Source organism: Argopecten irradians, chromosome 6 (genome assembly GCF_041381155.1).
Source record: "Argopecten irradians isolate NY chromosome 6, Ai_NY, whole genome shotgun sequence".
Lineage (NCBI taxonomy): Eukaryota > Metazoa > Mollusca > Bivalvia > Pectinida > Pectinidae > Argopecten > Argopecten irradians.
In genome coordinates this window covers 4,126,263-4,151,541 of record NC_091139.1, presented here as the reverse complement: position 1 = coordinate 4,151,541, position 25,279 = coordinate 4,126,263, and the positions used below count along the sequence as shown (strand labels likewise).

The 25,279-nt window shown below is 33.5% G+C and overlaps 2 protein-coding genes and 1 pseudogene across 4 annotated transcripts; 1 reads left to right on the top strand and 2 right to left on the bottom strand.

The window, feature by feature from the left end:
• LOC138324753 (CD151 antigen-like) lies at positions 1–14,049 on the top strand. 3 transcript variants are annotated; one of them, XM_069269876.1, is made up of 9 exons: positions 1–75; positions 1,221–1,507; positions 2,998–3,198; positions 3,771–3,845; positions 4,138–4,254; positions 5,555–5,648; positions 6,404–6,555; positions 7,305–7,388; positions 9,375–14,049. In XM_069269876.1, the coding sequence occupies exons 2-9, from the start codon at positions 1,361–1,363 to the stop codon at positions 9,432–9,434; spliced, it is 930 nt and encodes a 309-aa protein (XP_069125977.1). In that variant the 5' UTR covers positions 1–75; positions 1,221–1,360; the 3' UTR covers positions 9,435–14,049. The 3 variants fall into 3 exon arrangements, with proteins under 3 accessions (XP_069125977.1, XP_069125979.1, XP_069125978.1); XM_069269878.1 differs by having other exon boundaries at positions 41–62; XM_069269877.1 differs by lacking the exon at positions 1–75 and adding an exon at positions 90–324.
• Positions 14,050–15,104: 1,055 nt separating this feature from the next.
• On the bottom strand, positions 15,105–22,928 carry LOC138324752 (peroxisomal biogenesis factor 3-like). The gene is made up of 13 exons (XM_069269875.1): positions 22,694–22,928; positions 22,137–22,221; positions 21,813–21,859; positions 21,058–21,139; positions 20,721–20,764; positions 20,316–20,437; positions 19,845–19,920; positions 19,371–19,425; positions 19,009–19,165; positions 18,504–18,571; positions 17,743–17,850; positions 17,177–17,273; positions 15,105–16,812 (listed from the first exon to the last, which is right to left on the bottom strand). Exons 1-13 carry the CDS (start codon positions 22,764–22,766, stop codon positions 16,711–16,713), a joined length of 1,116 nt encoding a protein of 371 aa, XP_069125976.1. The 5' UTR covers positions 22,767–22,928; the 3' UTR covers positions 15,105–16,710.
• A 576-nt stretch (positions 22,929–23,504) lies between these two features.
• LOC138326156 (uncharacterized) lies at positions 23,505–24,766 on the bottom strand (annotated as a pseudogene).
• Positions 24,767–25,279: the final 513 nt, after the last annotated feature.

Below are 25,279 nucleotides of genomic sequence, written 5' to 3'. Positions count from 1 at the left end.
ATCGCCCTTAAATAGTGAGATAGTCTTCATAGGTGGCAGTAAGGAACAAGCACTCGACACAGGTGAGTGATACAGGTAAGTGTTTATATCTGTAACCTTGATAACACTACCAGAGGATCGTTCGTCACTAGTGTATACAATCGAGCTGTTTATCATTTTGAAAATATTCAGTTATCCTTTGAATGTAAACTTATCCCAATCAAGAAATTCGTTTGTGCTGGATTATGGCCAATTCGCTATGGTAAACAATGTCAATGAGCAATCATCTGCTACCGTTTTGAACGTCAGGTATCGAATATGGACGGTTTTCATTTATAACAGAAGGTAAATTATGACGGATTTTATGTTTTGAAACCATAAATCAAAACCCTAAACTTTGAGTTATCGAAACATTACGATGATATATACACATGTATGTAGGCCTACACGTACGTGTAACATTATACAGTTATACCCTAAATGTTAATTGGACCTGACGGTCCAAGTCATCAGGAGTTGATATGTGGCCAATTATTTGATAAAGGAATTAGGTCATGATCAGCTAATTAATATTATAAGCTTATCTGTAGAGGACATTCTTTGGCAGGTATACATTTCAAAACTATTTTTTTATGCTGATCATTACAGCATGTTTATTTATATACATATGTTGTACATGCATGGTTAATTGACCCACTAAAGGACATGTGATGCCATACATTATTAATGAAGTAGAGCTGAAGCCTATAGCTATCTCGCCAACAGCTCCATGTACTTATAAGCTTACATGTACATATAATATTTACCTTTAATGGTGTTAATTAAGACGAATACAAGTTATTTTTTAAGTATATGTACATGTATATTGGTTATATTAGTTTGATCCAATCAATTGTACCATTTGTATTACATACAAATTACAATAATTTACAAAAAGTAAATTTAAATACAGTAATTAACCTGAATCATGTGTGTACATGTACTATTAACGCTAGCTTTGTATATTCAACAGTGCAATTTTATATATAACCAAAGATTTTGTAACTTAATATGTTTGAGATTTTAGAATTTAGATTTGTATCTCTTTAGATTAAGCTGAATATATAGAAACCTGAATTACATAGCTCACCAGAATATGCACTATTAACAATGTATATTCTATACATGTATAATGCAATACAATCATCATTCTGATCTATGTATCCTTAATGAGTGAACTTTTCTTGTTTATTTTTCTCCAGCCTGTGTATCGGTCTATAGAGCTAGACTTTCGGCGGGGATGGGAAGGCCTGCGCCACTGTGAAATACTTCCCAACAGTTTTTTTCCCAGTATATATGATCCTGACAATTACTGTGTAGTGTGGTTACAGAAGACATCAACATGGGGAAAAATATGTTAAACTTACATCACTCCAAGTCGAAGGCGGACGATGGGGTGAAGTTGGAAAGCATCCATTTTGAGGATGCACAGTCTAAACCTGTACAGATGGTCCGCCTCGTTCTGATTCTGCTTCTCGTCATCGTACTGGTAAGTAAAACAAATAATTACAACGATTAATTGTGAAACAAGTACTTATCACACTTACTGGCTAGGATGGAAATCTATATTCTACCTGGGTTAATGTTACTATCAATCATTATATCCACCCCTGGATTATTTCATTACAAAACTGAAAGCAGTTCAGGGGAAAAAACCTGACCAATCACAGGGTGGTAGCTAGAGACTGCCCAGCTTCAAAGCCACACTATGCACTATTCTTTTGATGTATATCAAAGGACCAAACTGTATGTCTCATCTGTTGTTCAAATCAAAACCCTCAGCTTTGACATTGCTATGACGCCAGTCTGCGATTTTAAGACCTAGTCCAATGCCCATGACTAGTAATTTTACAGCTGGACTTGTGCCAATTGTAATGAACTTGTCCAATAGGATTAGTGGCTTATCAACCGATTAAAATTGTTAAAATACTGTATTTACAAGAGCGATGGTCATTTGCATTTTCGACACATTTTGAGTACATTCTGTATCTAACTGTTTCTGTCCGGATGCTGCATCATTTTGTAAGAATTTCCATTCAAAAACGCATCCAGAATAATTTGTTTAAAAAAATTAAAACTGACCATGACTGAAGTACTGAAGCAAAACTGCTGTATAGTGATTAGTGATTAAATAGTTGGACTAGCAAAATTTTGGGGTTACCTAGACCAAATGAATAGCAGCGAAAAATATTGATGTCTCAGCCGGTGACATAGTCCAGGGATGGATATAACAGTGGAACTTCCCGAAACCGATCATGGTCGGTGCATATAATTTCGGCCGGTTTAGAGAGGGTTCGGTTTGGAGAAGTGAACCGAATACCGATCATCACGATCCGGATTTAATCGATCGGAAGTCGTTTTTTTACATTAGTGCATCGCATGTATGCCTAGTGTTCGTTAAAACCGACTGATATTGATTGTTAATGTGAATGTTATCACGGTGTCGCTCAGGTAAGGCCAGTTTTCAGAAGTGTATTTTAGTAACATTTGACTATTCCGATCTCAAAATCGGTCCGGTATTCGGAATTGGGAGGGATCGGTTTTGGGAAGTTTTATATACTATTAATAAAGAGGAATTCATTCCGTACATGACATCCATGTTCGGTTTCTAGAGGTGATCGGTTTTGAGAAGGTTCGGTTTTGGGAGGTTCCACTGTAACAGTAGTGATAGTAACCCCTGGGGTATTGAGTATGGAAGGAAACAGGAATGTATACACATGTGGGAAAAATGAAATATCACATCAAAGATGATGGAAACTTTTTTGTATTAAGGGGAGATAATTCAATTCAAAAAAAAAATTGCAGAAAATTTTGGATGACCTTATGATACTTTTGAGGTACACATGTGCATATAGAAGACATTGACATGTCAATAACACAATATTGACTTTAAAACTAAAATGTTCAAGGTTAGTCTATCAAAATATTGACCATTAACCCTGTATTACAGAGTCGTATCATGATTTTATAACTTGACAGATTGGCAGTCTGGCGGTGTTCGCGGTTGGAGTCCTGACCCATGAGGTGGAATATGGGAGCAAACAGATATCGGACCTGATCGGAGTGGCTATGTACCAGGTTGACTCCATCATGATGATCGCTGCTGGTATGGCCGCATTCCTCATCACAATCCTCGGCCTCATCGCCATTTTAAAGAACCACAGATGTCTGCTGGGATTGGTGAGTTTTTAAAACTACAAAATCTCTGTAGCTACCGACCAGTTAATTAGACTCGGGGACTACTGTATTTACCGTAATTAGCGTCCAGAGCACTTTGATAACTGTTACAAAGAGGGTGCTTATTACTGAACCAAAATGTTGGTTGTGGATGTTAGTCAGCCAAATTTTAAATCTTCCTGTACTGTTAGAGTAAACATGCATATGCCTTTTATCATATAAAAAGCATTATTATGTTGTGATTCACATGTAAAAGACTCACAAGTTCATGTAATATAGGTTATAATGCTGGTGTTGCAGGAATCACATGTTGTTAAAAATTGTTAAATCTGTGGGATGGGGGCATTTATACAACTTTTACACTTCTCCAGAGGAGGGGCTATATGTATATTAGTTGTGTATTTGTTATTACAAATGAAATGCTTTATTTTGATCTTCATCTTAATTTCATTGAATCACCATCTTTTGTGATTTATATTTATTTGCTTAAATTACTTACTGACGTGGTTGTTGGAGAAAACAAAGCCTATTGTATATGTTGTATATGTGTAATAAAAAAACTATTTCCACCTCAGCACCTTGTTATCCTGGCTTTCCTGTCAATCATGCTGTTTGTGGGCGGAGTCCTGGGATACATCTTCATTGCTGAGGTAACTGTATATCATGTGACTTCACAAGTCATCAAAATAATGGAAACATATTCAGTTATGTCCCCTTTTTAAAGTTAGTATATTTCCAGTCAAATTATTACACAGAAAAACTTGTATTCTTATTAAACTTGTTGGTTAAATTCAGTAGGTTATTTATATAATTAGTGAAAGCCACTGAAAACTCCAGTACATCAACATTACATTTCATGATGTGTCACGATATTGCTACACAACCAATGAGACTTTCCAACTTGAAGGAAATGTTTAGAAAAATTGATTTCTTGTTTTATAGTTGGAGGATACAGTAGAAAGAACTTTTGAAAACAGCATCAAGAAAAACTACGGGGTAAACCTCCACTTGAATAAGAACCGTGACATCACAGCGGCTTGGGACAATGTACAGAAAACTGTGAGTACTGCTTCCGTAGAGTATGTTGACTTCCGTTTAATGTTAGACTTAGTTAAATTTATGTCATCATACTGAACTGAAATGGTATCACTACTTCTTATATCATCCTCAATACTCCAGGGGTTAATTTCATTGTCATTTTATCCACCCCTGGAATAGCTCATTGTAAAAAAGAAGGCAGTTCAGGAGAAAAGAACTGACCAATCACAGGACAGCAGAAACTTCATTTGAAGATAACAGAGAGTAACCCCAACTTCAAAGCCACAAAGTCACAATGTACCTCCATACGTTTTTTGATGTACATGTCAAGGGGTCGATATTATAACTGTAATAACATATGTCGTGGATGTCATTAGGATATAATATTTGGTGTCTGTTTATCTGGTAACATTGATTAAATCAGTTTGCTTTAACCATTTCATCATCCATGTTAAACTGAAATGGTTTCACTAGGTATTTATTTACGAAATTGTGTTTTAAGCATTGTTTGTGGCCAAACTCCCTGTAATCATAGTCAGACCCCCATGATTCTGTATGTGAGTGGTTTAAGTTTTATGATAATCCACCACTAGCCCTCCAACTCGGGTTACTAATCTGAAATCCATTTGGAGTATGTAGTTACCAGGTATTGACTGTAGGTTGCTGTTTTTCTCCAGGAACCATGACTGTCCATCAACTGTTAAACTGACCATGACATTAAGAACCTCAAGTGTTTATTATGTTACATTCTATATTTAGCTAATTTTAATGTTTGTGTCATTATCAGTTTGGCTAATTTTGATGTTTTATGTCTTTAACAGTTTGGCTAATTTTGATGTTTTATGTCTTTAACAGTTTGGCTAATTTTGATGTTTTATGTCTTTAACAGTTTGGCTAATTTTGATGTTTCATGTCTTTAACAGTTTGGCTAATTTTGATGTTTTATATCTTTAAAGTGAACAGTCGGGCAAGGTTGGCAAAAATGGTGTTAATGTATCCAGTATAATTTCTTATGAAATGGAAAAATAAAATCTCTTTTCAAAATCTGTCTGCATACGAAGAAATTAATTTAAAGTGTGGAAATTCTAAAACGTCCTCCCGGCTCACTATGTCCGTGGTTACACTTTCACGCAGCCTCGCTTTCAATGCTTTCAACTTTTCTTTACTTTAATGGTCAGAACTGGGAAACTAAGCAGAACTTGACCGTCGTATTAATATGTGAGAACTTTTGGAAGGCCAATGAACGCATTTAGACTGGTTTTCTTAGCCCGACTATTCACTTTAACAGTTTGGCTTATTTTGATGTTTTTGTCTTTAAAAGTTTGGCTGCTGTGGTGCCTACGGGAATGTCAACAGTACGACCTCGTGGGCAATTTACAAAAAACATTCCTACTGGTATCTGGATGGAATCGCAAGTATGTAATAACTGCTCTCTATCGCAAGTATGTAATAACTGCTCTCTATCGCAAGTATGTAATAACTGCTCTCTATCGCAAGTATGTAATAACTGCTCTGTCGTTAATATATTGATATGCCATACTCGAGCATATAGAAGCTATAGTGTGGTACTGACTAGTCGTTTCCTTTGATATTTTACTTCTGCAAAAACATGCATTCCTATGGAAGCTGGTACCACTAGATTCATATTGATAATATTACTCTGAGATTTTCTGTAACACATACAGAATGCAAGCAGTTGTCTAATTTGGATCGCTGTCCGATATAATAAGAATACAGATCCTTATTATCACTCGTTTGATAAGAGGATCTGACAACAACCCATTAGGGGTCAAATTCTGGTAACCTTTGAAAATGGCCAATCAAATTTCTGCCTACAGAATCTTGGAAGTGAATTTCAGGGGATGAAATAGTTTTAAAGAGCTGTTGAAATTTAAGGTGTAGAAAGGTCATCCGAACATGACCCCTTATAGGATGTTGTCAGATCCTCTATTATACAGAGTTATTATAAGGATCTGTATTTTAATCAGATTGTCCTTTCCAAAGTGAATGTCTAGCATTTTTATTCACACAAATCAAAATCTGTATAATCCGAAACTTGTCTATACTGACTCTATCTCTTGTTAGTGTAACATCCAGTGTAGACTAGTGTATACTGTACATGTACTATTTGATAATGATTTCTATAAGACATCCATTTCTACCCGAGCAGACGGCAGTATGGTACCAACCAGTTGTTGTGGGGAAGGTGATCTGAATATGTGTGTTGGAAAAGCCAATTCTTCTTCACAACCCAACGCTGCACCATATATAGGCCCCCCTTCACCGAATACTGGAAATGTTGGCTACTCACTTTATACAGATGTAAGTATATAAAGATTTAATACTTGTGGAAAATATCCATGACACCTGGGTCAACAATACGTCAATTTTGAGATACCGAAATGAAGTAAGTACACATTACTGTTGATTAGTCCCACCTTCCAGCGATTGTGGTGTCACGTTTTGACATTATTTTTGTGACTAATCAACGGTAAATTATATTTTACCCATGTTGTTTTGATATCTTGAAACCCATATACTGGCTGAAGTTTATGAAAAAGTTTTTAGATATATCAAACTGTAAAACTCTTTCTGGTATATTTAGTAAAAAATTCAGTAATGTACAATATTTCTGTTTAAATTTGAATAAACAATTATGGGAAATACCGATACACAAGTAATGTTATGTACATAATAAATCTGTTGTGTAGAGAATCTAACCTGTTGCTAAGACTTGGTAAAGGTTTGGAACCCCTACCTGGGCCCAGTTTCACTAACATTCCTTAAATTTCAGGAAATCCTTAACTTAAATTTCCCGATAGAAAAGCATTTCAAAAATTCAGGAAAAAAACCTATGTTATGGAGCCTTTGTTAAAAACTGTAATGCTTTCTTATGGGGAAAATTAAATAAATTTAGATTCCTGAAAGTTAAGGAATGTAAGTGGGCCCTGAGTAGATTTATGCTTCAAAAGAACTTCTTATAAAATAAATCACTACATGAATTCTGTGTTGGAATGTTTTAACCTTCAGAGAAGACACACACTTGACCATAAATCCTTGTTATTTTGTAGGGTTGCTATGACAAGCTGCACTCGTACCTGGTACAGAATGGTATCCTCATCGGAACTGTAGCCATAGTGGTGGCCGTCTTCATGGTTAGTACAATAAGTGGTGGGAAATGCCCACAGCCATAGAAGCCTTATAGGGGGGGTTTAAACTTCTGTAGATTAAGGATGTAGACAACAGTTAGGTTGTGACACATTACTCCAACAATGTTAGAGGTATAGCACGACGAGACACTTTTGATCATTATGTCGTGTCTAACCTCTAACAATCGAGGCAGGATTCACACGGTGCAGAAATGAGCTCGATATAAATTCAAAATTTCAAGTTTTGTTTACACTAACCTTTTATATCCTGAAAGAATTATCCCAAATTATGTTAAATCCAAAATACAAAACGTCACTATTGCACTTTTATACTGAATTTAGACATTTCATTACCCCCACCACTATTTGTAAGTCTACCCAGTCGCCATTTTTACTCGGTAGTTATAAATAACGGAATGGTGACGGAAAATAAAAATATCATTATCTACAAAATATCTTGCAGTATTTCGACTAAAATGCATTAATTTATTTGAATAGTTCCAGAATAAATCAGAACTACTTGTTTCCGTGCTATAACTTGATAAAATGGAAGTGATGAAAAATTTGAATATGATTTAACCTAGATGATGCAGCGATGCACACAATTTGCTATGGGTCACCTATAAAATGTGTGATTATTCCGTGGATTTATATTTTATGATACCAGTTAATATAGCTATAGTTGTGTTCATGGATAACTACTGATTCACGCTTTACATGTTTTTTTTGACAATCTGGAAAGTTTTCACTTCGTAATTAAGCATCAAACTTACGCCCTAGTTAGAGTGCATAACTTGCGAAGACTCATATAGCGGTCGGGAATTAGATCTTGATATTGCCCATCAGAAGTTTCACAATATTGACGTCTATGGTAATATTATTGGATAAAGTGACACATAGGACTTATGTTTCACATGAAATTTGGACTTAGGGAATGTTTATTATTTTCCTTTGCTGCCCGTCTGTCTTTTTGGCATATTTAGTCCAAACTCTACATTATTTGTTACTGGTATCAGTATAACAGGTCTCAGGTTTGACTAAGGCTATCGTACTCCAAGTTGTCTTTCTGACCAAAAGTTTACCGCGTATCCTTGACTCTTTTAAAGAAACTTGTTTGTTATGATTTCTTTGTTTGTCTTGGGAACTAGAACATGAGGTGTTGTCTTGTTACATTTCATTCATTAAAAAGACAATTCACTCAGGTAAATTCTTTTACATAACCAAGAAGCAACCTATCGCGTAAATGTATTGTTCTACATTTTTTATGAAACATATAACTTTAAATATTGACAAATTCCATGTCAATGTTTAGCATTTTAATTGATACAGTTGTAATTACAAATCGTTAATCAATATGATTAAGCAGGTACAATTTGCACGCTGTGCTCATACCCGAGCCAAAGTCACACACGTAAAACAAATGAAGTACATAACCACTGAGGAGGTGATAAAATAATTTTGAGGCAAGATAATTCACCTAATAAGGTAAACACACTTCTGTCAGAGCGATTTGAGCAGTTCTAGACAAAAGTTGCATTACTCTATGAGCAAGGGACAGGGTTTGACATACAAGATGTTCGACCACTATGTGTAATGGTGGACAGCGAGCGAGTTTGATCATTTCACACGTATTTCACCACCATGGGCTTTTCTGGCATATCACAGTAAAACCAGCTGATCTAATTTCCATTAGAACTGGGTTTTTTTTCGATATATATGTACAAATTTCATGTTCTCTTGGACTGAATTGTCCCTTTAATGAAATGAGTGGAACAGGAACATTAAGTATTGAGTTGATTTGAATTTGCAGTTATTGGATAATGAATGCCAAATGGACGAAGATAAATTCAATGAAATAATCACTTATGCTTCATGTTGGATTTGCTCTTCTCCATTTATTTACCATCCCTTAACTGATAACTGAAAATACTTACACTTACATTTTATTTGAGAGCTAAATTTTTTGTAAAATATATTTTTTTCTCTCTTTAGATCATACAGATGTCTCTGAGTATCTTCCTACACAGGAAGATGAAGTACATGAACTTGTAAGGTCCACTCCGGAATACCTACCGAGCAATCTGTGATCTATTTTATTGCTTATCTCTGGCGATGTTGTCCGCCATGGCGTTATGTAGCAGTCGTCAGCCAGTATTTCATTGTTTTAAAATGGTATTTTCGGGATTTATCAAAAAATACTTTGATAATCTGAATCTCTTTTTTTTTTTTTTTTTCCAGAAATGGTTTTAAGTAGAGTGATACAGTGCCATAGTATTCTAGCATAAGAATTATCAAAGTTTCTTTATTTTGTATTTTCATATTACAGAGCTATCTGCTCTTGAGGGTAGGTATTAATTGTGACGTCATGTGTTTAAGAGCATTACGTCAAACCTTTAGAGAAAAAAATGTGAATTGCCCCCACAAAATAATGGCGTCACAATAGATACCTACCCTCAAGGGAGCTAACTCTGTAATATGCAAAGACGGAATAGAAAGTTATCACTTGAAAATTACCTTTGAATTACCAGGAGCGATTTAGGTATTTGGGACCATTTTTGTTTGTGGTGATTTTTTGAGCATTTAAAACTTGACATCAGAGTACCCACATATATTTATGAATAAGATATCAAAGACAGAAAAAATACTCAGATCACTGTAAAAAGTTTGTGATATTTTGAAGATGCTACACCGCTGACAAATGGTTTGTTTTATTTGCCAAATACAGGAGCAGGCAAATTAGTGTTTTTCTTTAATTACAAAAGTTACTTACCTCACACCATAACCACCACTGAAAAGTTTGAGCTTCTAATTTTACTTCAAAATAAACATATTAAAAATCAATTACCGTATTCAACCCAATAAGCGCCAATGTCCCTATAAGCGCCGCTCCCCAATTTTTAGGCCTTGATTTCAATTGCCCAGGCATAAATAAAGACCAAAAACTGCATAGATTTGCAATAATTTCATATTAATAGCACTTTTTCAATTTTATAAACGCCCTGGGCGCTTATTGGGTCAATACAGTAATTTCATCCAAAAAAAAATTTTATGGCGCATGCTTTATATGAAATGAAGTACTGATGGTGCATTTACTAAAAGCGAAACAAATCATATGTAACATTATTTTTGTGTTATATACACCTATTATTGTTTAAATGATGACTATTGTTTATGCTGTGTCAGCGGTGGAACATCTTTAACAAGAACATGTGTATTTATTTGATAAACAGGCTGTGTATATGATAAAATGATCAGATTTCAATTCATATTTATTGTATATTACTGTATCGTAATGTACATTATATAATAAGATAATATATTTGATGCCATTTATGTAAAAGACATAATCATTTTTCAAAGAATTTGAAGTTGTTTTTATTTTTGAAACAAATTTAATATTTGTTCCATAAAAAAGTGAGTAATCATTGTTAATTCAAATGAATTAATTGACATAGATTTTGCAACAAAATGGAGTTTTGTATTCATATCAAACTTGAGATTTAAAAATAGAAATAATTTTATCTCAAGGGAGATAATCCAAACATATTTTTGACAAATAACAAAGGCATAATAACTAAAAAAAGCATGGTGGCCATTTTGTATTTGAAAATACAATAATTTATTGAACATTAATCATTAATATTTTGGCTTTTGATTTGCCGGTTTTCTATAAGTTATCTATAGTGCTATGTCTTTACTTGATATCTTGGTGAACTTCAATATTAATTTTACAATTTTCAAATTGATCTGTTTGTTGCTTACTCCTTTTCTGTTTGTGATGTTTTTGGAACAAAATGTTGGCAATATAATCTTATTTATTCAGTTCTAGTTTTTCATGTAAAATGTGAAAAGTGAAAATATAGTATATGATATTCGCATGAAAACTTTAGTCTGAGATTGTTCTCTGAACCTAGACCTTTGTTACATGTAGGGTAAAGTTGGGTAAATGTAGAATTTTACGTGTGAAATGTTTCCCTGTTTTGTATAAAACGTAGTTTGGTTAAATTCAAAAGTTGTGATTGATCACAACTCAAAACTTGAAATGTGTATACTGTATTTAGATTTCGTTTGGGCATTTTTCTTAGCGATACTAAATGCTTAATAATGTAACAAAAAATTCTTTTCTTTTTTAATCCAATTGTCTTTATTTATGTTAAACTTTACAAATACTTACCAATTTTATGAGGCTGCTGTGAGGGTTTTATTGCTGTATTCTTCCATATTGAATGTATTACAATATTTCCTATCTAAATGTCATTATATTGTTTCTACATAAATATTCACATGTATTTGCAAAATAAGCCCATGTATTCTAGAAATAACGGTTTAGTTCTACAAATCTTAAATTTATTTTTCAAAACTATAAACTGAAAGATTGGTCCACGAAGATGATACTGGGAATTTTTTGTAGATCATTATATTCTGTTATGGGGCTTGATTCATGATCAATATGTATATGGTATGTGTTCCCAAGTGACTGCCTCCGTCCATATGATGAGCTTGTGCACAAACATTAGCCTTAACTTTTCTTTACAAAATCATTGTCGACTTCAATAGTTTTCATGTCACAACAATAATCTGCAAAAAGTTTAAAAACATTTAGTCTTCAAGAAAACCAGTTTTCTTTCCTTTTCATGGCAATAATTTTCATGAAATAAAATATACTAGATTACTAGCATAATCTTATAAAAGATGAACAAAATATACTAGAACTAATTTTCTTGAATTTTCATGGCAATAATTTTCATGAAATAAAATACAATAGATTACCAGCATAATGTTATAAAAAATGAACAAAATATTGTTAAAAATTTTTAAAAAGATGTTGCTTTTGTGTGCTCTTTACGAATATCAGAGATGTACAAAGTGTCTGATAAAGAAATTTCACCGTTATTTATCATTATCATTTTTATGATTTTACTTCACAATTGGAAGATGTTGGAAGATTTGATTTTTTTCCAATGTTTTTACCTATGTTGTGACATTAATCACTATTGTTAAATCAGCATTGTTTGTTGTATTGTTACCTGTCTCCATTGTTATGTGAATTTATAATGTTGTTTACTGTTTACTTAAACAGACAAAATATGTATAATATACATAGCCTCCTAAATGTGGCAGGTATAAGAAATTACGTGGAATAAAATATTTATTCAAGAATGTTAAATACAGGTAAATATAAATCAGGTATTCTTTACATGAGATTTTCTCTCATTTCTTCATTTTAAACTGGTGTTTACTGTAGTTTGCAGAGAATTCATAGCATCCCTCAAAAAGAAAAACTTTCTATGACATTTGAATCATCTCTCCTTTAATTTACGATTGAAGAATATAGAACTGAGAAATAATGATAAGTATATATCATGGTAAACTTATATAATCAGACATTGTAATGGTACTATCAGGGTAGTATTGTTGAAATTGTTAAGAATTTCTTACTTTTAAGTGTCAGTATTTTTAAATTTGATGAAGTAGATCAGTAGTTTATAGAATTGTACAGCAACTAGATACGTGCAATTTGTAGTGAAATGTGCACATGTACAAAATATGATAACATTTTGAAAACACCATTCCCCTATATTTCATTTTGATATGCTCTGTAATAGAAATGCTGTAAAAAGAGTGACACTGTTATAGGATAGTATAATATTCTGTTTTGTATGTAGACTGAGGCAATGTTACTGATATCGTAGTTTTTCAGTCATGTTTGCTCAAAGTGATGAATCTTTCAGAGCTTCTGTCGCTTTAACATTACTCATTTCAATGCATAATAGTTATGATGACCAAGGATAATCCTCCCCTGGGGAGTATGGTAAACGGAAGTTATCTCCCCTGGTAAGTGATTTGAGTTATCTCCCCTGGTAAGTGATTTTGATACCTAGCCTAGCAGGTGAATTTAGTCACAAAGAGATGGCTCTTTTCAGATTGATTTGTACAATACCCAGGAATTGTCTTCATGATGATATTTTTTATTTGCATATTACAGAGTTATCTGCACTTGTTGATAGGTATTGATTGTGACGTCATCTGTTTGCGAGCATCAAGTCATAATTTTTGGAGAAAACAACGTGAATTGCACTCACAAAATAACGACGTCATAATGGATACCCACCCACAAGGGAGCTAACTCTGTAATATTCAAATACGGAATATGGTAACCAGGGTATTATCAAGAACCAATTTCTTTAGAAACTTTGGATTGTCTCCCCTTGGGACCAGGGACGATAGCTCTGTAGGAGTGATATGTACAAGGTTTTGTTAGTTTACCATATTTGTATATCATTATTTTTGTCCGATGACGACGTCATAAATTTGCTGTAGTGTGAAAATCATGACTTATATATATGACTTGATGACTTTGTTTACGTGTTTATTCTTAATTTTCAATACACTACGCGACTACAGCAAAGTCATATGGAAAACTTCTAAAATGAAACATAATTATTTTAAATTGTTCAGCTTTCATAACGAACAAAAATACATTGTATAAATAAAAATGTCATTTCTAGATAAAAGTAGTATTATTTAACAATGTTTTGATGTATTTAAGTTTTGAAATGTAAGAAAACGTTTTATTAAGAGTTATATAAAATGTATGACACATAGTGATTCTTCTTTTCTGGTCAAATCCTCTCTGTGATTAATATTTCATTAAATGTTTTGCTGAAACATACTTCGTTTTGTTTTCTTTGCTGTATAGCTAACCATTCAGTTGATAAATCATTGGGTCGCGAGTTTGAATCCCATGTCGGGCAGTTGCCAGGTGCTGGCTGCTGGTCAGTGGTTTTGCTCCAGGTATTCCGGCTTTCCTCCACCAACAAACCCGGCATGTCTTAACATGATCCTGGATGTTAATAGGTTGTTAAACTTAAAAATCCAAACCCTGTTTGTGTAAGCTATCGCATTTATGAAATTGTATTTGGAGAGGGCATAGTAGGGGAGAGTTGGCCTTTTACTAAGTTGGACAAAAGTTAAGAAAGCTTGAGAAACAGTTACCTCCCTTTATAATTGTCTCAGTATGTCTGTAGTTACTACCACTTTTACGAGTTTTCAGAGAAACTAACGAGGTGATATGATTGGTCTAAGATATGCTCTGTCCAGTCACAATAAAAATTAAATTTTTGGCAAATGGTGTAACCAACATTGCCAACCATTTGAAATGTGGGATGTTTCAAAAACATTTGCCATGAAAACATACATAATGGCTGCTTCAACTGATTTTTGGTTGTCATGGTAACCAAATATATCAGTCTGAATTTGATGGGTATAGACAGAAACATATTATATACATAGAGATTGGAAACTCCTTCTTTGTCTATGTTGACAGGCAAAGGGACCTTCGGTTTATAGGCATTTTCGCTTGGCTAACTACTTTTAAGTATAATCTTTTGAACATGATATTTCTGGATCCGTATACAAAGTTAACTGTTTATAACATGTTATCATGGTTTATAGAAGTTAAAATATTAGTTTTCTTTCCAAAATTGTATTCAAACCATCTGAAAATTACAGAACTTTTACAACATATCAAAGTTATTCTCATGTATTTAACTATTTAAGAATTTATCTAAAAACCCCTAAGCCATACAGAGGTACATCTGCCAATTGTAAAAATGGCGAAGTTGCCAATCTCTTTAATATATGTTTCTTGAGGTGGTGGGTAGTTTAGTGAGGAGTTATCTCCCTTGTTTAATTTAATTTATAAATAACAACGAGGATGCAATGGTTATGATATTTTATATCTAGATACAAAATTATCTACATCATTGTAGGATTATTGAGATCAAAATGATCAGAATCTGCAAAAATCAAATTCAATTTTAACTTACAACTAATCATGTGATCAAAGTAGGCTAACAAGGAATTAAGAATTCTTGTTTTTACAGTTGATATTGAATCTATGGTATAACATCATAATGTTATATTATCATAAACAATAAAATCTTCCCTTATACAACAGCTGAATTTTATAAAGTGACTTGTCTGTCATTGAGAATATTCCGTCTTTGCATATTACAGAGTTAGCTCCCTTGTGGGTAGGTATCAATTGCGTTATTATTTTGTGAGCGCAATCCGTGTTGTTTTCTGTAAAATGTATGGCTTTACACTTGTAAACATATGACGTCACGATCAATACCTATCCGCAAGGGTAGAAAACTCTGTAATATGCAAATACAGAATAGAGCATATCAACTTCAATGGGAGAATTAACTGTACACCCAATAACTTAGAACATGTATACATTCCATATATACAAAGTACCAACATTCTTCCATATCAGTGTAAAAACAAACATTTTTCAGTACAACCAAATTTTTGTGCAAAATTGATTGTAAACACAGTGGTGAATTTGCGGACATGTATTCACAATACCCGGTATATGTATATGATTTATCAAAGACTCGTAGAAAAATGCAATCAGAACAATCATATCTCAGCACAAAAAATTCTAGTACTAAAATAATGATTACCACTAAATGTATGTTTACAATACATAGAAGGCAGTGACTTTTACAACATTACATGTACATGATCATTTTTGTATCAGGATTATAATTTCATTGATTTCAATTATGAAAAAAAAATTTGTCCGTTCAATAGTGACAAAAAAAAAAGGATTTTTTTTTTAAATTAAAAAATGTGAAAGACTGACACTGAGATATAATTACAATCTAGGAAGTTTTTTTCTCTCTGCTAAGGGTAAAAACTAGCACAAATAAAACATACATGGCAATATATACCTTTTGTTTGAAGACAACAAACATTTTTTGCAGAGAAGCCTGTAGAGCTACAATATTGCAGCTAGGGAAAAACACAATGAAGTTATGTCACAAGTTTTTTTTTTTATATATTTTGCTTTTGGGAAAAAAATCAGTATCATACACATCCATATACAACTTTACCTTCCCTCTCCCTAACATTATATACACACTCACATACATGCACACACTGCCCCCCCCCCCACACACACACACACACATACACTGAAACACTCCTGCATCTACATGTAATGGCCACTGATTGCCACTCTCAGCTTTATATCTCTGCTTCAACAAAAGATGTCGATATATTTCCTCCAAATTATGCTTTCACAAAATGAAATAAAAGATTTATTCCCATATCAACCCTGTACTATTCATCAAGTTTTTATAATATACCAGGTATTAATGGTTGGGGTGTTGATTTGAAAGAAATGATTTAGAATATTTAATTCATTACTGACCAAAGTGAGGAGGATGATATAACATTATTATCTGTAATATTTTTGGGAATGAAAAAGTTAATTCTTCAGAAAATGTCTCAAGACTCAAATTATTTGTAACAACATTTAATTCTTCTGTTCCACAGATGATGCCGATTCTTCTTGCTGGCTGAATGCTTCGTAAATATTGGCTGCTAATGTCTTAGTTTGGTCCAGCATGAGTAACTCCTAAAAAACATTGATAAAAGACAATTACATATTATCATCAATACAATAAAATACAGTGATAAAAGAATAATAATTCCAGTGGTAGGCCATCACATAGTCAATAAATTCCCCCTCAATTTAATTTTGCAAGACAATTATGTAGAGTAAGATTTCCAAGATAAGTCTGGTTTTTAGAGTAGAGAGGTTCCGGATTATACAGGTTTTAGGTACTAAAATTTATAAATAGATATGCTGGGACCACGAATTTTCATTGGAATGGACAAGTTATCGGTTTGTAAAGGGTCCGGTTTAGACAAGTTACACAGTATAATGTTTTGAATAAAGTTTTGGGGTTTCAATTTAAATGTTTTGAAACTAAACTTACCTGAATTAAAGGGTTTGGTGTGTCACTGCATAATTTAAACAACAGAGAACTTATCACAGGGATCAGCTTTGCCATAGGAATTCCAACTTCATGGAGACTGGAAGTGAAATCCATACGAACATGTACACTGATAAATTAAAACTTCTATACCAGCTTATAAGTATGTGTACACATAACATTACACCAGCAAGCTTATAAGTAATTCTGGTCCAGTTCAGCTAACACTAAACAACATTATCAGACAGATATATTTCATCTACAAAGGAGCTGCCACATTCTGTAGAATGTTTTGATACATACTGTACTCTACTGGTATTTATAAATAAACATTCCAAGGAATAGTAAATCCAGATCTTATTCAATTATAATTTGAACAAATTTGCTGCACCAATAGATTTTTATAATTTAAGCTCCTCCAAATTATCTGATATACCTGGTAATGCAAATCTATAACAATGAAATTATGTGTGATTCAAGGACAGCTTGCCGAGTGTATAACAGGTGACTAGGTGACCTTTAACCCAGATTATCTTATGGCTATATTATTATAACAGAATGACCCGTACTTCTGATCCTGGTCAGCAGCAGCAGCATGGTAGTGGTCAGCTAGACTGTCCAGCAGCTTGGCAAATCCACGGTTCAGACATGTGTGAAGGACGGCATGGAAATCAGGGCTGTGGATAAGTAGTTTTAATTCTCATAATAGGGGCAGCATAGCAGTGATGACTCAGTTGAAGAATAAAGAATTAAAGCTTAGGATAATGCTGTATATAACCCCTGAAGACACATTTAGACTCTTCTAAATTAAAGACTAGAGCAGTCTATTTTGAAATTAAGGGGTGAATAAATTAATCACGTAATTGGTAAACAGAAACATTTTGAAGTGGGGGCTTTTGATAGGTAGGTGGAATCACTGAATTTCATTCCTACTTTTAACTAAATTCAAACCTAGTGGTGCTGAATTGTATCTTACATGTATTAGAATGATTTTTATTATATCGGTCACACATTTTCATTTTTGATGACAGAAATTTGGGGCTTTCCTATTTTTCGATGGTGGAGATATATACCCATTCAGCATCACCAGGGTTCTAACACACTCTATACCACTAGTATTAACATACTTTGTAAATCTGTACATTGCCTTTTCTGATAATGATAACTTTATTAGGATCTGTTTGTACAAGGACGGACATTTCCTCAAACCTTACATTTCCCACGTACAATCCCTTTGTCTGAGATTTTCGGCATCGACCTCTTTGAGATATTTATACACGAGGATCCTGATCACACATACGAAACAGGTTAAATAAAGTCAAGAACTTACCTCTCTAAGACATCCCTCGTTTCTCGTACCAGCTGTTGGTACATTTTCTCCTCAGGATTTTCAGTTTCCTGTGGAAAAAAATAAATAAATTGGAAAATAGAGTTTTCGTACCATGTAACCTATTGATGAAGAACAGAACTACTGATATCTGAATAATTAGCACATGTACATGTGCTTCTTTGTTAGTGACAATAGATTTGGTCATCCATCTACTTTGTAATCACCTTCACTCTTCTGTCTAGAAATCACCACAATGAAAGTTTGTAAATAATTTACAGACATGTTACAATTGTGGGATACACCGCCAGACATTCTAAGGAAAGTACAGAATAAAACACACTTGTGGTTTGAATTTCAAAAATATCCGACTATGCTTTTATTTTTATCGCCAGCTTGTTTTGATGTAAGATAGGTCATAGTATCGACTTTTCATATTCACAGATTTTTCTTTTTTCTTAGGAAGTTTTTAAAAATCCAAGTGTCTGTACATGGGTGTGATGCTTACTGTACTTGTGAGTCCCTCCGACGGTAACATGTAAGTACACAACATCAATGTGGGTGACTGGAGGTCTGAGATCTCCGGACTGCTCTCAATCCTCTCCCGGATCTGGTCGGTGATGGCTTTAAGGTTGTGGAAGGACAAACGCTCCTTCAGGGACACACTGCAACAGCACAAATAGAACAGAATGAGACTCCAGCAGACGCTAGACACATAACAGATAGAATGTTCGTGATCATTAGGCACTCTTTCATTAAAATGTAAATTAAAACTCAAGCAGACGTCAGACACACAGAAGAGAGAGTTGTTCTTCAATGAGTGTAAATTTGTCTTTACTTTGAGTTTCACTTCAGTACATCAGAACCAACCTTTTAATTTCTTTCTGAACAGCTTCATGGATGAGGTCACATAACTGATGCAGTCCTGAAAAGGAGAGAATATTAGTCGTATAATTACAAGTTAAAGGGAGATAATATATTCAAATTAGCAAAAGGGAGATAATCTAACCACATCGAAAATGGGAGGTAATCTAACTTTATTGCACATGGGAGATAATCTAATAAGATTCATATTTATACATTTGTAGATTATCTAAAAGAAGTGGTTTACTATCCCAATACCATTCAACATATTTCAGTATGATCAATTGTTCTTTAGATATGAAACCATGCCAGTGTGTCTAGCATTTCTTATTCAAAACACTGCTCAAACCATCATCTATAACTCAGGAATCACTTCTCTATATTCATTTAAATAACAGGTCTTTCTGACTTTTTGAAATTTAGTGTAGCTTAAGAAGAAATGTGAAATTTTGTATGAATTTTTACAGTGGCACTTTTTACCATGATCCATGAAGTGTCGTATGAGAGACAGGTACCTCTCCTGAAGCTCTTTCGGTACCAAGGCTGGGTTTGGGGTCTGAAATAGGTTGAGAGAGTGTTTTAAGGTTGAAATTGTTTTAAGACATATCAGTATGCCCAATAATCACAGTGCAGAGAACAGAAAATGGTACAATTCAAAATAAATAACATGTATACTAGTAGCATTATAACAAATCACGTTCATTATCTTGATCAACCGTAGTTATATATTCTTCTGCACTTGTAATGTTAAAGTGTATTTTTATGTAACATTTCAGGACCTAACTTCCCAAACAAAGCTTATAAATACAGTAACTGTGATGAAAACAAAAACCATAATAATCTTATTTTTTAGTAAAAGATTACTACCCTTTAATGCCCCTCTTTGATCTTCGACAAGTACTCTTTCTAAACATGTCCGCCTTTTCCCAAGAATATTTACAATGAACTTACCATTCCATTGCGGTTGAATACACTGTCCAGGAACATGTAGCCTCCTACAATGTTTAGCTGGACACGCAGGAGTAGACACAGTATACTACAACCGTACAGTACACAGACGATCCGACTCACACCTGAACACATTTAACAGGGTCATATCAATAGTCACATTACATGGAGTTACTAAAAACATGCACAATTAATTATCATTTTATCGTCTTGAGATATTGGATAGGGTAAATATTGGCAAAACATAAGACATTAAGTCATTACATCTATTATCTTTCATTATCAATCCAGATGATCGTGAAAGTTTTCTGTCAGTGTTAAAACATTTTAAAACTCTATGAAATGATAATCCGTATAGAACAAAATGACAACACTTGTTATGTTATCAAGGTTCTCTAGGGTACTTACTGATCACTTTCAATTTTTCCCATAATTCTAGTTTATTTTCTGGACTGAAATAAAACAGAAGAAAAAGTTTCTATTTGATAAGTAAGCTTATTCAGACAGATATATTTTTGTAGATGTGTGCTATAAAATGAAACATGCACATATATGAATAAACAATTTCCTCGAAAAATTGTAATGGACGTCGACTGAACCAAGCTATTGAATGTTACATCAAGGAAAGATATTCATTATAAAAATTGCTCCAAACTATTTGGACACATAGATAGATACCAGATTATTTATTATGTCAGGCAACCTTAATACAAATATTAAAGGAAATCAAAATGTTCATATGTACCTGTTTTTGAGAGATTCTTTCACAGCTTCTGTATCAAACTTTTTTATCAGAGCTTCTCTCAGAGTTGGCAGCATTGATATCACTGAAAATTAAGTCAATATTAAGTCAATATATTCAAGATGATCAATATCTATGATCTATCAGTCAGATATTCTATAGAAGGAAAAAATATGATCACATCAAAATATGTGTAAATAGAATTTATCACTTGCAAGTTGTCTGTTATTAAATAAGTATTTTTTTGTTATATACCAGAATAAAAGCTCATGTATTGTAGAAGCAGAGAAAATACAAACACCAGCCAAATGCTCTAAAGAGTTTTGAGCTACCTGGGTACTGACTATTTAATTGACCCAGCCACGGTAATTCACAACCATTGTTCACTTTTCCCTCCCTTTTTAAATCATCACCCAGAAAACTCAACACATGTACAGATTTCATGTATTCTCCTGCTTCATAATCTTCACACAGGGGTAGTAGGAGCATTAAAATACACATGCAGCCAGACCAGGATTCGAACCTGGAATCTAGCCGAGTAGCCGCTGTTATATGCTCTATCGATTATGCTTAAGGTGCATGTGGCAGACAATCAACTCAATAAGGAACTGTCACGTATTTATTCAATACTAAATAAATATGTGACAATTCTTCATTGAGTTGATTTGAACTAGAGTAATGTTAGTTATTTTTTCATACATCCATTTGTTTTAGTTTTTAACAATTTTATACATTTTACTTAAGATACAAAAATGTACCTGTCATGTTGCATGTTCTCTGATTGCTGTCAAAGTGATGTTGTTGTCTGGAAAAGAAAGAGTGAAAATAATTTGTTTCAGTAACTTAAAACTGACCCACAATTTTAATAATATTAAATCTATTTACATGTTGATTAGACATAGTTTATTTGTAAGTAATGTGTGTGTTCAAATTAATTACACTTCACAATGTCTTAATTAATGATTTAATTGTTTCTGCCAAATTTTGGACATGTCCAACCAGCAAAATATCATGAAAAACTTAAAGATATATAAGTTATTCTTATAAAGGTAAATTGAAGAAAATAAAAGCTGTCAACAAACCTGGCATGTTTTAAACATTCTGCAGCCTCTTTTTCTTGGATTTCTTTAAATTTTCTTTGTGCATATCTGAACAAGTATACACTACCTACAGGGAATAATGAAGCTTTTTTCATAATCATGACACAGTACAGAAAATACAATACATACACAAATCTCAAGTTTTCTTTATTAAGCATGCTTTAAAAAAACAATGAATAAAATAAACAAACAAAAATATATGAGGACAAACTTAGTTTGTTTTACCCGTTGTCTATCACGTAATGTCGTTTGATCACGATAATGAATTGCATTATTGATAACTCATGGCCACAACACCCGATTGATAGTATTCATTGTTCTTTAAATGGAATGAAAATTGAAATTTTACTGTGCAAGCAGCAAACAGTTTTAAACAATCTACTTAGATTGACTCTAATGACATCATAAGGGTTTTTCGTATATATAATTAAGAATAAAATTTAAAAATTCAATATTCAATGAAATGGTTAGTCAAGCTTAATTTACGTGCCGTTTACCATGGTTGTAATACAGAAATGCTCACTGTATTGTAAGCTTACCTCCCACGAGAAAACCACTGAAGATAAACTTCTTTTTGTGGCGTTTGATGAAGTTCCACATTGAAGTAAACATGCTTCGTGAGTTATTCTTTCGTTCCTCTGCCTACATACTTCGAGACATTAAATTTTTCAGTAGCTGGGGTAGTCTTTAAGCCTATTCCACAAGACTCCTAGTTGTTGACCAAGGTCCAACGAGAGAAACACGATTGGTCTCGATCACAAAGATACTTGAGTGTAATGATGACCTGACACCCTCAAGTCAAACATAGTGAAGATGTAAATGTACGGAGATTATAACTTTAGACCCAAATTCTGCACGGACTTCCACAAAGTTACCTATGTTATTTTTTTTTAAATTGTCTAATAAATAGAAGAAAAAAAACCTAATAATATAGATAGGTTTAATTTATTGGACTGCATTTAGCCTACTTTAAAAAAAAAATAAAAAGTGTTACTTTGTGTCATTGATGTTTTATCATGAGCAATGTAAATCGCAAAATTGGCAAGGCAAACATATAAAACAAATTTAAATCATATTGCTAGACTAATAAGATTGCATTAAAACAATAGAATTTTAAAAAAAATCGCGCAACAGAAAACTGTTCTAAACTGTTTCCACCCCTTAGTTATTTCCTAAACTGCAGGTCCGTCAGGATTTAAACTCGAAATAACAACTTTTACAGATCAATAATATTTTCATTTAAGTGTCACATTTTAATATGTACATAAAACGATCAAGCATATAATATACAAATGCATAATTAAACTAATATCAACATCCAGCCTTACAAGACTTACGAGACACTGTTAATCATTTAACTGATTCTATCAAAAATATAAATAATTACATATCATCACGATAAAAATTACTAAACATAAAATAACCGAAATAGATTGGCGGGAAAAGTATAAATGTGGTTGGGACGATCCCTATACCGACGATTCACACCATCCATAATCTTGGAGAAAAAAATACCAAAGTTGGTTTTTACATTAAAATAATAATTGAAGCACTATAAAAATATTGGTAATATTACATGTCCTACATAAGTTTAAGATATAAGGTTACAGTTATAATTATAAACTTCATAAAAAATATTTTACAAAATACAAATGCATTACGTAGTATTAAGACAACATCAGTAAAATTAGTTAATAAGTAATCTTCGTCTGCGTAACATTAAAAACACTGTGTTGGCTAATAAAACTGATATCAGGATTTTCCATCAATAGATTAAATTTGGCATCATTGTCACAGTTTTTAAAATTATCACAGTTACTCATTGGAAGAAACAGATTCATTCGCAAGTCACTATATGTTGGACAGACACAAAGAAAATGTACTTCACTTTCTACTTCATTTGAACAAAAAGGACATAATCTTTCATTTAGAGGAATCGGATGTCTTCTATATCGACCAGTCTCTATCTTTATTAGAGGCGCACTTCCACATCGCAGTTTGGTTAGAGCTGTACGGTAAGCTCCAGGTATGTATGTTCTCATATAATGTTCTAGTCTTAGGTCCTTCTTCAACTTTCTATATGTTCTTAACTTGTTCCCGTTAGGATTCCTACGATCGTTCCACAATTGCCCAATCCACTCACTTTCGTTTTTCTGCAAAATTTTGGATTTGATTTCATTCATGACATGTTGCGTGGGCTTATACCCAGATTCCAAAATCAAACGAATACCACACTGAGCAACCAGTCTCAGTGCTCTCGCGTCCCATGAATTTCGTCTACGCTTTGACCAGACATGGATCTTATGAAGTAGTCTCCATCGTCTACGGAATTGACACGACAGTATAAATGAAATACCTCCATGTCACTAATGACGCCAATATTAATTGTGTGTTTTGCTGCACCCATGAAAACTTTTGCACTTTATTCATTTCTTGGCGCTGGGATTGGCCCCAAATGGCCGAACAATATATAGGAGAACGGGCTGTACAAGGCTTTCATATAACTTTGTAAATACTGTGTTGGACATTCCGCCAACACTGTCAAATTTTGAGATGAGAAGACCGAGAGCTCGACTAGCTGATTTGGACAATTCTTGCACTGCCAAATCCATTTAAGCATTCTCATCAAACCGCAATCCTAAATACTTACATGTATAACGGTCCGTGCGTTCGAGAGATTGTCCATTACATACGAATGCATGTTGAGTGGATGGTACAGACCTGTGTCTAAAATGAACCACTTTAGTCTTTCCAGTATTTACCGAGAGGCGCAAGCGGGAACACCATGACGAGACTATAATTCAAAAGCGAATGTAGACTGTCTTCTGATGACGTCATCAACACAATGTCATCAGCATAAAATAAACAACTAAAGGTCCACCTGCAGGTTGTTCCGAATAAACGAAAAATTCAGATGGACATGAAGATCTAGTGAATCGAATGAGCACCTAGCCAAGAATTGAAGCCTGCCGTAATTCTACAATTCAACATGATTTGTTGGGGTAAAAGATGAATCCGTATACTTTAACATCGTTTGAAATAAATAGATCTGGACACGCGATGTCATACAATGGTTGTTTATTTTATGAAATGATTCCCAGAAGATGTACCGTGCAGATTAACGA